Here is a 13,633-nt window from a genome sequence, read left to right as displayed (position 1 = left end):
CCCACACACTCAGACACTCTGGTGGCCCTGCCTCCTCCCCCATCTGCCCGGAGGCCCTACCTCCAGGTTGGCTACATGAAGCTGGCAGGGAAAGGAGGGGAATGGATGATGGGAAGAAGGGGAGGGGCAGTGAGGGCAGGAAAGAAGGGCCATGTTAAGAGCAGAGTGCTGAGGAGGAGAGACCCTGTCTTTGTTTGCTGCCCTTGGCCAGATGCAAGAAAGCCAGACCCCTGGCTCCCCAGATCACCCTTCTCAGGCTTCCTGGGGGGGCTGCCCTCGTCTAACATGGCAGCACTTCCCTTGCAGACAGGAAGTGCTATCATGGCAATGGGCACATTAACTAGGAGATAGGTATCTGTGCTAGATGCCCCTAGCCCTTCACCCCAGATCCGCCGCCAGGCCTCAGAGGGCCATCTGCCTATGGGTTTGGAGTCAGGTTCCAGGGCTGGGAGTATGTGATTGGTGAGGGGGACAAGAGAAAGGAGAGGGAGTTGAGAGAAGAAGGGAAGTGAGAGGGAAGAGCAGGTGTGTAAGGGAGTGGTCAGGAAGGGAAGGGATGTGAGAAGAGAGGAGGCAGAGAGGTGGGAGGGCAACCAGGGCCAGGGGGCCAGAGGACCCATAAGTGCAGCAAGCAGTGTTCTGGGGTGCAGAGTCTGTGCAGAGGGCGGGGAGGGGGTCGGGAGCGGGGAGGAGAGAATGTGTGAGGGAGGGAGCAGGCCTCCTTGCCCCTCTGTGCCTGGTCCTGACTTGGCCGTGTGTGAGGTCAAGGTGTCTCCTCCTCGCTTGCTTCCAGGAAGGGGAAGGGCCCGAGTGCGCACGAGGAACAAGATGACTCACTGTAGGGGACACAGTCGTACTGCACCTCCAGGTACTTGTAGGTCCCAGGACAGGGGTCAGGGAAGGCATCAGAGCCAGCAACCACCACGCACTGGGTGCGGTTGTTACACCTGCAGAGAAGAGACAACGAGCTGAGAAAAGATTGGCCTAGAACGGGGGGTGGGGGCATCCAGGGTCAGGAGAGGAATGAGTACCCCCAACCGTGCTGGGGCCAGGGGCCTTGTGTGGGCATCCTATTCTGCTTCCTGCCAGCTCTTTCCTACCAGACTGGCCCCCACAGGGCATCAGGCTCAGGGCTAGGCCAGGCCTCTGCCCCACAAACCACTTCCCCAGCTGCCCGTTCTCACATCCTGTCTGGGTGTCACTGATGCAATTTCGTCCTTGGCATTTTTCCTAAATGGGCAGGAAGGCCCCACCCAGTTCACTGAAGAGTAAGATGTGAAGCCACATACAGGTGTCTCTGCAAACATGCTGCTAATGAGGGATCTGCTCACAGGCCCTCTGTCCACCTCAGGCCATGTCTTAGACACGTCTCACCCTCTGGGTAGCACTGCTGCTGCGAGGATCTGCTGTTAGGACCAGGGCAGTCTCTTCATCTGACGCCGAAGCCATTCTCGGCCCCCCCTGGGGACTGAGTCCCCACCAGCTTCTAGGGGCCTGGCTGACATATAAAGGGAAGCCTACCTACGAAGAATAGGATGTTTCTCCTCTGCTGTCTGTGTCTATGACCCAGGTCTCTGGGCAGGTCTCGGCAGGGCAGGGCAAGATGTTAACTAGTGAGGAGCTGCTCCCCCCCCACCTCGACCCCTTTCTTTAAATACTTGAGCCCTGGCCTCAGAAGGCTAAGTAGAGAGTTGCCTGGAACCCAGAAACTGCATCCCTAGCTACGTTCCCCACGGACCCAGAAGCAGGTGCTATTCACATAACAGTATGTGGATTTCACTTGAATATCCTGAAGAGCCAACTGCTGGATGCCGCACGTCCCAGCCTCCTCTGCAGCCAGCAGTACACGTGAGCGAGATCCGGCCAGGGAGGTGAGACTGGGCCCTAGGGGGCCTTTAAAAGGGCTGCGTGCGGGGAGGCAGAGACACAGGGAAGCAAGGGCTGAAGGGCTGAGGGTCATCTTCTCCCCTCCAATCTGGTTTAGGTCACTCTACCTATTCTGGGGTGTCCCCATTGGGGCAGCAGAGCTGTACCCCAACTAATACGAAGAGCCTCGCCCTCCAGGCTTTAAGGTAGCAGAGCAGTGGCCTCTCACTCTGGGCCCCCGTAACCACACTGGTCAGCATTCCCCTTCTTGGAACCGAGAACCCGTGAACACCGAAACCAGGCCAGTTGCGGTGCTGGGCACTGAATGCATGGGGTGGGCAGGGAGAAAGTGGAGGCAGGAGGTAGGAGGAAATGGATGCCTGAGGAGGACGGGGCACAGCCAAAGCAAAGGCTGGGAAGCTGGACCAGGGCCGCTTGCTCATGCAGGGGTGTCAGATAGGGGAGGGGGGGAGGGGCGGACTGGGGAGGGGTGCATATTTGAGGGAGAAAAGGTGGGGGCAGGGCATGAGGTGGCTCCAGCCTGATCCACTGGTCTGAGCCATCTGACCACGCCTGACCCTTCCCAAAACTCTCTGGAGGCTGTGACCCTGCCCAGTGACTTATTCTAGAATCCTCTGCCGACATTCAAGGACTGGCTCCGGTCCTGTTTCCTTTTGAAGTTCCATGCTCTGGGTCCCAGAGTGACCTTTGCCCTCTCAGCAGAAACTCAGTGAGTGCCTGCTTGTGTATCTGGCTGGGGACACAGCAGTGACAGACACAATGCCCAGTCCCCATGGGGCTGACAGCCAAGCGAGGGAAGACAAATGACAAATAAGCAAAATATACTACCATCTATGGATGGCAGTCAGGACTAGAAGATAAAGCAGGAAAGGGGCTAAGAAGTCAGGGGAGGGGGGCTGTGATTTTACAGAGCGTGGTCAGACAGGCCTCGCTGCGAGGTTAGGTAAGAAAATCCACCGCGGGGTGGGGTGGGGGGGACGCCTGGGTGGCTCAGCGGTTGAACATCTGCCTTTGGCTCAGAGTGTGATCTGGGGATCGAGTCCCACCTTGGGCTCCCTGCATGGAGCCTGCTTCTCCCTCTGCCTCTCTCTCTCTCTCTCTCTCTCTCTCTCTCTCATGAATATGTAAATAAAATCTTTAAAAGAAAAAGAAAAGAAGAAAATCCATGGGGAAGAAAAAGGAGGAGCCAGGCGGGTGTCGGGAACAACCTTCCAGGCAGGGGGAACAGCCAGTGCAAAGACCCAGTGGAGGCCTGTGGCAGACGATGCCTTGATGTGAGTAAGGAGCAGGCAGGGTGGCCGAGTGTGGGAGGGGGAGTGGGAGGTGGTGAGGGATGTTGAGGGCCCTGAGAAAGTAGCGCGGCCTTGTGGGCCTCAGGGGTCTCACAGGCTTTGCCCTGAGTGAGGTGGGCGCCCCCTGGCTGCTGTGCCGGGAACAGCCTGTGGCCGGCAACCCCAAGGGGGAGCTGGCTGCGGAAGCAGTGATTGAGTCTCGGTGTAATCGGAAGGAAGAGCTGACTGGCTCTGAGGGGACAGGCAGTGGGTGCGAGGAAGCCTTTTGCAGCTTCGCACCCACAGTGCCTCTACCTAGCATCTCCCCGCACTCACACACAGCCTTGCACACTCGGGCGCTCCCTTTCTCTCACACTCACACTCAGGTGCACTTCTGCCATCTGTGTTCTGACAGCAGCTCCTCAGGGAAGCCTGCGTGACCCCTGGGCTCTCCCTCAGCTCCCATGACACTTGCCCTGTCCTGCTATTGCTTTTATACTGCGAGACCTCAACTGCCACCCCTAGGAATCCTGGAATGGGCTTCTGGAGGTGCCTAGTGGGTACGGGCTGCTGGGGAAGAGGGGCTGGGTCTTCCTGGCTGGCTCTGTGGGACCTGGCCCCTAGCAGGTGCTCAGGAAACATGCAGGATGCACAGAAGGAAGACTGAGGGTGAACAAGGTGCCCTGGCCAGGGGACACGTGGAGGACACTTATCCAGGGACCCCGGGAGCTGCCTCCAGCCCTCCTCCCAGGAGCCGGGGAGGGTGGGAAGGACTCACCTCTGCGACATGATCTTGAAGGCGTCGGGCAGGTAGCACTGCACGTTCTCCATCTGGAAAGGGTCGGCGTCGCAGATCTTGTCATCTGTGCGCCCGTAGTTGGCATTCTCCACCATGATGACGTCACTGCCTGGACACCGCAGCTCTATGGGGTAGCCTTCGCATGCCAGCTCCCGGCGCATCAACCCGAATGGGAGCCCAGCCCGGCTCAGGCCTATGGGAAGGGAAGATCCTGCTGAGGAGGTGCCCCCTCCAGCCTGGCTGTATCCAGGATGTGGGTTGTATGGACCTCAGTTCTTTCATCTGTGAAATGGGCTTTTCAACGTGCCTGCCTGTGCAGTCAAGTCCTTGCCCTTGGCTCCTGGGAGGTGCTTCAAAGTACCGGGAGTATCCTGCCTGATGGGCATCTTTGTTTACCTGGGGGCCCTGGGCCAGGCCAGGGGTCTACACTAACTGTGATGGGTTGAATTGCATCCTCCCCACCACAAATGCTGAAGTTCCAATCCCTAGGACCTTGGAATGGGACCAAATTTGAAGCAGAGGTGATCAAGGTAAAATCAGGCCATTAAGGTAGGCCCTGATCCAATATGACCAGTGTCCTTATGAAAAGGGGAAATTTGGACGCAGAGTCACACACAAACGGAAGTCAGTGTGGAAACACAAGGAGAAGATGGCCAGCTGCAAGCCCAGGAGAAGGCCTGGAATAGCCTCTTCCCTCCCAGCCCTCAGAAGGAGCTAAGCCTGCCGCCACCTTGATCTTTAACTCCCAGCCTCTGGAACTAACTGTAAGGCAGTACGATTCTGTGGTTGAAGCCACCCAGTCTGTGATACTTTGTCCCAGAGGCCCTAGCAAATGAGCACACTAACAATGTGATCAAGTGCTTCTGGGTATCCACGGACTTCTGGAAGGGCTGGAGACAGGGGTCAGTCACGTGGGTGGTCACCCGTGTCTACATGACCAAACCCCAGTAAAGACTCTGGACCTCAAGGCTCAGGGGAGCATCCCAGGTTGGCAGTACACCATGCACGTTGTCACACAACACTGCTGGGAGATGTGACGCTGCCCACAGCTCCACTGCGATGGGACAACCGCAAGGCCTGTGCATGGAACCTTCCTGGAAGCTTCCCCACACACCTCTTCTGGCTGATTTGACCTATAACTATTCACTGTAATAAGCCGTAACCAAGAGTAGAACAGTGCCTCAGAATTCTACGAATGCTTCTAGTGAATCATGAAATCTGAGAATGGTCTAGAAACTCACAACTGGTGTCAGAAATGAGGGTAGTCTTGGGTATGCCACCCCACCTAAGGAGGGGAGAGGGCATGGGAGGAAATGCTCTCATGTTCTGAAAGAAACCACGCCTGGCCTGGCCACTCCGCAGCTGAGAGGCCAGGCATGTCGGCTGGGCCAGAGCTCTCAGTGGGGCCTGTGGATCAGCAGTGCCAGTGTCACGTAGTGGCTGGTTAGGAAGGCAGATTCCGGCTTCCTACCCCCAGGCCTGCTGCATCAGAACCTCAAGGGTGAAAGCAGGAACCTCCAACCTGTGTGTCCACCAACGATTCTGATGCATACTCAGTTTGGACAGCCAATGTGTTAGCCTCCTTGGGCCTCAGTTTCCAATCTGTATGATCAGCACTGACAGCCCAGGGCTAGGCTTCGAGGATTCCACACACTATAGAATGTTCCCAAAGGAAGCACTCAGCATGGTGCCATGCGTAGTGAGGGTCAGCGCGACAATGAAAGAACATTCCCCATGGGGTTGCACCGGCACAGGCCAGTCCCCATCCTGGGCCATGTGAGGACTGAGAGCTCCAACTCAGGGGCTAGACGCTCCAACTTAGGAGCCAGACACTCGTCCAGTAACTGATCACCTCTGTGGCCCCAGTTTCTCCTCCAAGGAGCTGCCACTCCCACCTCCCAGCACTGTGAGGGCTGCAGCAGGTGCAGGCCGTCCACAGGGATGATGGGTACTAAGTACTACTATCCCTAAGATTACTGAAGGGCATCTGGGGAGCTCATCTGGTTATGTGTCTGCCTTCGGCTCGGGTATGATCTCAGGGTCCTGGGATCAAGCCCTGCATCAGGCTCCTTGCTCAGCGGGGAGTCTGCCTGAGATTCTCTCCCTCAGCCCCTCCCACTCAAGCTCTCGCTCTCCCTTTCTTTTTTTTTTTTTTTTTAATTTTTTTTATTTATTTATGATAGTCACACAGAGAGAGAGAGAGAGAGGCAGAGACACAGGCAGAGGGAGAAGCAGGCTCCATGCACCGGGAGCCCGACGTGGGATTCGATCCGGGGTCTCCAGAATCACGCCCTGGGCCAAAGGCAGGCGCCAAACCGCTGCGCCACCCAGGGATCCCTCGCTCTCCCTTTCAAATAAATAAACAAAATCTTTAAAAAAAAAAAAAAAAAAAAGATCATTGAGGCAGCCAGTCTCTGAAGGACAGAGGGGGCTCCACGTGGTCCACACCCGCCAGGTCAGCCACCTACCCGGACACTGCCCCAGCTAGGCCTTGCAGGGTGCTGGCGCAAAGTGGGGATGCATAAAGTGACCGCACAGGCTCCATTGTGTGCACTGCGGCTCGTGGGTGGAGAGAAGTACCAGGCCCCTTTCAGAGATCTGTTCTCTCCAATATCGGGTAGGGGGCCCCAAGGGGATGGCAGCTAGGCCCCTGGGGTTTTCTGGGGTGAGTTGAGTCTCACTTGGGGGAAAGTATTACATGTGTTCCTCTAGCACCATCTGCTTCCACAGCTAATTTTAGCCCTTCCTGGGCCGGGAGGGAGGCCGGGGGTGGAGGGCTGGCTCAGATGGGTCTGGGGGTGGAAGCGGCCCCTCCCGGCCCAGCTGGGGCGGTGGGGCAGGACCTGGATGGGCAGAGAACATGGGCACTGGGGAAGCAGAGGGTGCCAGCTGGCCAGAGTAGTGCCAAGGCCCTGGGGTCAGGCTGAACAATGCCCCCTACACCTTTGTGGCTTTCGGAGTACTGGGCTACGTGAAGGACACTGGGGAGCAGAGTCCACTTGAACTGCTCTCCAGACAGTGCCAGCTGGGGGCATGTCCCAGGGCGAGGGGCAAGGCCAGCAGGCCCCTTCTTCCTGCCTCTCCTCTCGCCCTGCCCTTGCCCCCGCCTGGGCCCGCCATGGGGACCATAATTGAGTAATTGGTGAAGGTGGGCGGGCAGGCTTGGGGCACTAATTGTTGCATGTGCAGGATCCTGGGGCCGGCATAGGGCCGAGCCCGGTAATTAGTTGTTTTTAAATAAACGTCAGCGGGCATGCTTTAATTAAGCCTTCTTCCCAGCGAGAGCCTCAGAGATGTAATCACAGAGAAAGACACACACATAAGACAGAGGAGGACCGGCTCACCGGGAAGGCCCGTCCTGGTCCCAGGAGGCCACAGCCCGCATCCCAGGCTCCAGGACCCCTGGAGGGCTGAGCCCTGCCACCCCGGGTGTTGGGGGTGAGGGGCTGGTCCAGAGACCCCTGGAGGGTGCTGGGGGGTGCGATTACCAAGTCCTCTTCTGGTCTGGTTCCGCCGCCGTCTGGGGCGAGGTAGGGACCGTGGTTCCTCACCGAGCAGATGGGAGGTATCTCAGCATCTTATCCGCCCCCCCAGTGGCCTTTTGGAGCCCCGGCTCCTCCCCGGCCCCGGCAGCACCTACCTTGGGTGGCCGAGGTGACCAGGACGGCGGTGATGCAGAGACTCCAGAGCACTGCGGCCAGGCGGGCCATGGTGGCGGTCGGGGGCGTGTTCGGGGTGCTCAGTGTCCTGTGTCGGGGGCCTTGCCCCGCATCAGCAGGTGGGCGCCACGGCCCGGCCCACCAGCCTGGGGAGAACAGGGAGAGTGAGGCGGGGGCAGCCCCCAGCAGGCCCAGGGGGGGTGCGTTTGGAGAGGGGCTGGTCAGCAGACCTCCCTGGAGCCAGCTGCATGTGACAGGCTGTACCCCTGGGGCAGCGGCTGACGCCCCTCCAGGCCCTCCAGCCAACGCTGCTAACTCCCACCCCCAGCCGGTGGACAGCCCCAGCCATCCGGGCACTGTGGGCCACAGGGAACCTCCTGGAAGCACCTCCCATGGTCCCACAGCCCCTCTCAGGTAGCAGGGGCAGCTCTCGGGGATGTCAGGGCTGTGAAGGGCCCGCCTGCACCCAGCGGGCATCGACCCCCTATCATGGGAGATAAAGGCCTTCTGGAAGCCTCTTCTCCATCCCCAAATCCTACCCCTGCCCACTGGTCTCCCGGACCTGGCGCAGGGGTGGGGGTATGGAGGCATCCTGGCCTTGACTGGCAGCCTTGAGTGGCAGCCTCCCGGTAGGGCAGGTCCAGGCCCCGCCCCAGCTCTTGCTTCCTGTCTCCCCCGCTCTGGTAGCTAATTAGGATCCAGCTGGCTGGCGCCACAGATCGGGGACGAGGGACAACTGAGTCCCCTCCTTCCCCTCGGGGGACCCTCGAGGTAAGCTGGAGACAGGCAGGCAGGGGAAGGGAGGGGGTGCGGTCCCAAGGGGTGGAGGGGGGGCAGCTGGTGTTGTGTGCCCTCCCCTGCAATGCTCCCAGCCACCTGTCCGTCCTGTCCCCGTCCCCGTCCCCGTCCTGGTCCCCGTCCCTGGGTGCAGCACCTTGGCTCAGTTCTGACCCACTTCCTGCCCTCCCGGCCGCTCCTCCCTTCCCCCCCACCCCGGCTCCCCTGGATGCTCTCCGAGTTGCAAACCCAGATCTCTCCTGTCGGCAGCCCTTTGCGTTATCTGCACTGCGGTTCTCAGCGGTGGCCCCGGCCCAGCGGCACCAGCCTGGCCAGGCACTTCTACGAACACACATCCTCCGGGGAGGGCCAGCACCCGGGTTTCTACAGGCCCTCCAGTGTGTGAACACACCCACTCACTCTGTCTTCTCCAGCCTCACCCCAGTCTGTCCCAGAGTTTCAATGCCGTTGACCAGCGGATACCTTCCCCATCTCTTATTTTCTGTTTGGAATCTCTCAACAGGGGCCCGATTACTGTTCTTCCCCCCACCGAGTGAAAGCCAGTCCACCAGCCCAGTTGGCTCCCTGACATTCCCTGACCACATCAAGCCCGGCCCCAGGGCCTTTGCACTTGTCAGTTCTTCTGCAGTTCTGCCCACCAGTTATCCTTAAGGCCACTCCCCTCACCTCCTTTAGGCCTTTGTGCAAATGTAACTATTTAGGGGCGCCTGGTGGCTCAGTGGGTTAAGCGTTTGCCTTTGGCTCTGGTCATGATCCCAGAGTCTTGGGATAGAGCCCTCCAGTGCTTTCTCTTGGTCTCTCAAATAAATAAGATACTTTTTAACAAAGTAACTATTATTTCTTGCACGGAACAGCCCCTGCACAGACAGGAATCACTGGACTGCTTTGCTCACAGCCCCAGCCCCAGCTTCTAGAACAGGCCTGGCACAGCAATGAGTGTTGAATCTCAGACCTAAACCTAGGAATGCACTTCGACTGCTCACCCTTCCACACCTCCGCCCTTCACCAGCTCCATCAGCCAGTCCTGAGAGCTCGGCCTCCAGAGTACCTCGCCAACCTGCCCGCTTGGGGCCCCCGGTGCCAGCAGCCAGGACCAAGCCACCACCCTGCCGCACCCGGACGTTCGTCTTGGCCTCCCTACCTCCTGGCCTGTCCTCAGCTCAGTGCTAAGGGATCACTGAATGACGTAGATCTGAGTGGTAACCTCCCCCTCAGCTCTCCGCTGGGGTCTGTGCTCCTCACCAGGGCCTAGAGGCCAAGGTGATCGGTGCCACCCTACTCTGTAACCGGCCTCCTGCAGTCCCTAGGATGCTCTGGCTTCCTGCCCCGCCCCTCCCCCACTTGGCCAGGGCTGCGCTCTGCCTGGAATGCTCTCCCAGGATCCCCGTACACCTGCTCTGGCCTCTCCCGTTCAGGGCTCAACTCCAAGGCCACACCGGGCGGCCGAGCAACCTACCCTGACCTCCCCAAACATTCCTGCTGCTCCCACTAGCCATCCTGTTGCCATTTTTGACGTACAGCTTTCAAGCACATCTGGAGTTACCTGTATTACACTAGCAGGTCTGTTGTCAACCTTCCCTGCTAGCCCATGAGCTCGAGGGCAGGGACTTGACAGGTTCTCCAGAAATAAAGGTGGAAGCAGCACACTCGTGGGCAGGACCCCCCCCTCCAGGTCTCAGGCTCCTCTTTTGCACCGCATGCAAAGTGACAAGACAGTGTGGTCTCGAACGGCCCCCACCACCTTCATGAAGCGCCCCTCTAACTGCCTCACCCCAACCAGACGTGGCCTGTGGCACTTCGGGTTTCCCTCGAAGCATTTTATCATGTTCCACTGTGGGGGGCTGGGGCTTCCTTGTTAACACCCCCCCCCACCCCCGTCAGCCTCAGGAGAAGCACTGACCCCATGCTGACGGCCATTCCCCTCCCCGGGTGTCCCTGGGGGGCTTACTAGTTAGTGCTGGTTAATGCTGGAAAGGCTGCCGGCTGCCAGGCTCTGGGGGCGCCAGCCCACAGGGTGTGGATCCGACTCGGCCACTCAGGACTGCTGGGAACTTGAGCCAGGTCCCGCCCCCCACCTCTACCCCAGTTCCCTCTGCGCCTCAAACCTGCAGGGTTCTGGTAAGGACAACAGTGTGCACACGTGACAGGCCAGCCTGAGAGCCACCCAAGGGAGCTGTCCACGGCACCGGATGAGTCAGGGCACAGGGCGCGCGCATCTGAGTGGAGGGGCTCCCCTCCCTCTTCGGGTCTGCACCCAGGACCTGACGCTGGGACCTCAGGTGGAGTCCCCTGGCCTCTTCCCCACCCGCACTCCCCCCGGGGGCTCTAACTGACCTCCTGGCTTCAGACAACTGCCACACTGGGGGCCACCCCGCTTCTCTCCTCGCCATCTACGCCTCTGTCAGGTCTCCACGGCACCGTCAGCCTGTCCAGACTGACAGCCCCTCCCGTATGGGTCCACAGTCCCTCCGTTCTCCCAGGTCCTTGGGCTGCAACCCCAGGAGTAAAAATCCCTGGCTCCTCTTTCCCTCGCTCCAATGCCCAGTTCAGGAGTAAGTCCCAGGTCTGTACCTTCCAGAACATCTCAGCATCTGTCCATCCCCAGCAACTGCCCTCCAGACAGCCCCGACCTCCTCCCAGCAGCGCCCCCAGCCCTCTTGCTCCCACACTCTGGGCTCCCCGCCGGCAGCCAGAGATGCTGTCAAAAAATTATAGTATAATAGATAATGTAACATAAAATGTGGTATTTTAACTGTTTTTACATGTATAATTCAGAGGCATTAATTACATTCTCAATGCTGTGCCATCGCCATCGCCACCACCACCACCACCAATTTTCCAGAACTTTATCACTCCAGAGACTCTGCCCTCAGGAACGGTCCCTTCCGTTCCCCCACAACAACCAATCTACCCTCCGCCTATGCGACTGGGACTCCTCTGGGGACCTCATCTAAGTGGAATCAGACAGTATTTATCTGTTTGTGACCTTTCACTCGGCGTGAGGTCCTCGAGGCCCGTCCACACCGCAGCCTGGGTCTGCACGCCGTTCCTCTTCGCAGCTGAGTAATATTCCCCCGTGGACAAGAGCACATCTGGTTTAGCCATTCACTGTTCAGGGACCCCTGGGGGGGTGCTTTTAAAGCCATCTCAACTCGTCCTCCCCTGCCGTGGCTCCTGCTCCCCAACCTGTGAGGCCACATGGACTCCCACCACGTGTCCCTTAGATCTCGGTTCTGATGTGCTCTCCTCAGAGATGCCCGTGGGCCTCGACAAGCCTGTTTCAGACTTTGCTGCGGTCAGTGCCCACCTGTCCACCCCCTGCCCCGTCCCATCCCGTCACCTCCTCTTAGTAAAATGGGGATACCATGAGACCTTCAGGGCCGTGGCCAGCACGTAGTGACTGCAAAATGTCCTCTGCTGCAGCTGTCACCGCCATCACATCACTGCTTTGTGACTTGGGGATTTCCTTTGTAATCCCCAGAAAAATGGAAGCTGCCAAGGCCATGTCCCGGCACCTAGATACCTAGTAGGTCCTCACACAAATATTTACTTAATGAACACAAGGTGACCGTGCTGAGGGTGGCCGGAGATAGGTGTTTGCGACCTGGGGCCAGGCCCGACCCACATAGCCCAGGTACCACTGCCTCAGGGGTGCAGGGAGTGTTCCCCACGGCTGCCCACCACTCCCCCCAGGGCCTCTCCCTGGAGCAGCTCCCCCGGGAAGCCCCAGGCACCCCCAGGCCTGGCCCCAGCTCAGGGCTGAGTATGAGGAGCCAGCCACTGTGACTTCTGTGGCCTCTTCCTGGCCAGACTCTGTGCCCACCTGACCCTGGGCAGTTCTGTCTGTCGCTTGATGCCCACCTAAGCAGGGATACAAGGCTAGATGTGGGTAGGGAGGAGCCATATCTTGGGAGGCCTGAGCCTGACCATCCCTGCGGCCTTAGGAGGGATTCTTATGGATTGAATACCCCAAAAAAGAAAGATACATTGGAGTCCTATTCTCCAGCACCTCAGAATGGGATCTTCTTTGGTCTTTAAAAAGGTAATCAAGTTAAAATGAAATCATTAGGAGTGAACCTTAGTCCAGTATGACTGGTGTCTTTATGAAAAGGGGATATTTAGACAGAGACACGCACACAAGGGAGTAGGCCATGGGAGGATGGAGGCAGAGATCGGGGCAATGCATCTAAACCAAGGAGAGCCAAGGATGGCCAGCGAACCCCCAGAAGCCACAGGAGAGGCACGGGACAGACCGGCTCAGAGCCTCCAGAAGGAAGCAACCCTGCCCACACTTTGATCTTGGACTTCTGGCCTCCGGAAGTAAGATAAGAAGCTTTTGTTGTCAAAGCTGTCCAGTCTGGGGTACTTAGTCACAGCAGCCCCAGCAAACTCACACAGGGGGTCAGCTCGCATGGGCTGAGAGGCAGAGATGGGGACAGGCCTGAGCCGCAAAACCTTGAGGAGTCTTTCACAAACCATGGGAAGGGGAGGCCTGCTGCACCTCTGGTCCCAGAATCTCCCAGGATGCCAGCAACAGCGGCTGACACTTCTGTGCCCCATTCCAAGCACTGTCTGTATACACACGGCTCATTTAATCCATAGGAATTCAGTACATGGGGCAGCAGCAGTGGGAGCAGAGGGAGAGGCACACACCTGCATCTTACAGAGGAGGAACGTGAGGTCCCAGGGGTGCCCACTGATAAGGGGACTCTGAACCTAGGCAGGCTGGCCCCGTAGGTTGGGCTGGGGAGCCCCTGGTGGCCGGGAGAGTCCCCTCCTGCATGTGGACACACCCAGGATGCTGCACCCCCAGGGTCAGGTGAGCCTGCCCCTGTGTCTGTCCCCACCTCAAGCCCCAGCACACTTGGGTGACCCTAACTGAACTAAGGGAACGAGGGCTTGCTGCCCTCCCAGGGGAGGCGGGTCCAACCCCAGGGTGCGGGGGGGGGGGGGGGGGGGGGGCAATCCACAAGCCCGCCCACACCTGCCTCAGTTTGCTCCTGAGCCCACGGCAGTGTCAAGTGGGGGGGGGTGTAGCAGGGGTCCTGGGGGTGAGTGACACGGCCCAGGCTCTGTCCTCAGGTGCCCTGAAATGGGACAGGGGAGGGTGACAGGAGGAGAACCTGCTGCAGGAGAGGGGGCGCCTCTAGTTTGCCCTAGAGTACAGTTGCCATGGCAACCCTCTGCTCCCGTGGGTGGAAGCCTGAATGCCTGGGGCG

General features: G+C 58.9%; 1 protein-coding gene and 1 long non-coding RNA gene across 5 annotated transcripts in view; one reads left to right on the top strand and one right to left on the bottom strand.

Annotated features, from left to right (window-relative positions):
• The window catches only part of ADGRL1 (adhesion G protein-coupled receptor L1), a 52,657-nt gene that overhangs the window by 18,512 nt on the left and 20,512 nt on the right, over positions 1-13,633 (bottom strand). For 2 of the 4 annotated variants that reach the window (XM_055344902.1, XM_055344903.1), the window contains exons 2-4: positions 7,598-7,762; positions 3,937-4,150; positions 838-947 (exon numbers count right to left, since the gene is read on the bottom strand). In XM_055344902.1, coding sequence (XP_055200877.1) covers positions 838-947; positions 3,937-4,150; positions 7,598-7,667 — 394 coding nt within the window. In that variant the 5' untranslated portion in view covers positions 7,668-7,762. Of the gene's footprint in view, positions 1-837; positions 948-3,936; positions 4,151-7,597; positions 7,763-8,155; positions 8,178-13,633 lie in introns of those variants that run through there. The other 2 variants (XM_055344901.1, XM_055344904.1) reach the window with 2 other exon arrangements.
• Positions 7,321-9,631, top strand: LOC129522568 (uncharacterized). The gene is made up of 3 exons (XR_008666910.1): positions 7,321-7,487; positions 8,304-8,387; positions 9,269-9,631. It is a non-coding gene; the product is annotated as an uncharacterized LOC129522568 (long non-coding RNA).

This window comes from Nyctereutes procyonoides, unplaced genomic scaffold, assembly GCF_905146905.1.
Source record: "Nyctereutes procyonoides isolate TBG_1078 unplaced genomic scaffold, NYPRO_anot_genome, whole genome shotgun sequence".
NCBI lineage: Eukaryota > Metazoa > Chordata > Mammalia > Carnivora > Canidae > Nyctereutes > Nyctereutes procyonoides.
Note: the sequence above shows the minus strand (reverse complement) of the source record. Positions and strands in the feature narration are given on the sequence as shown.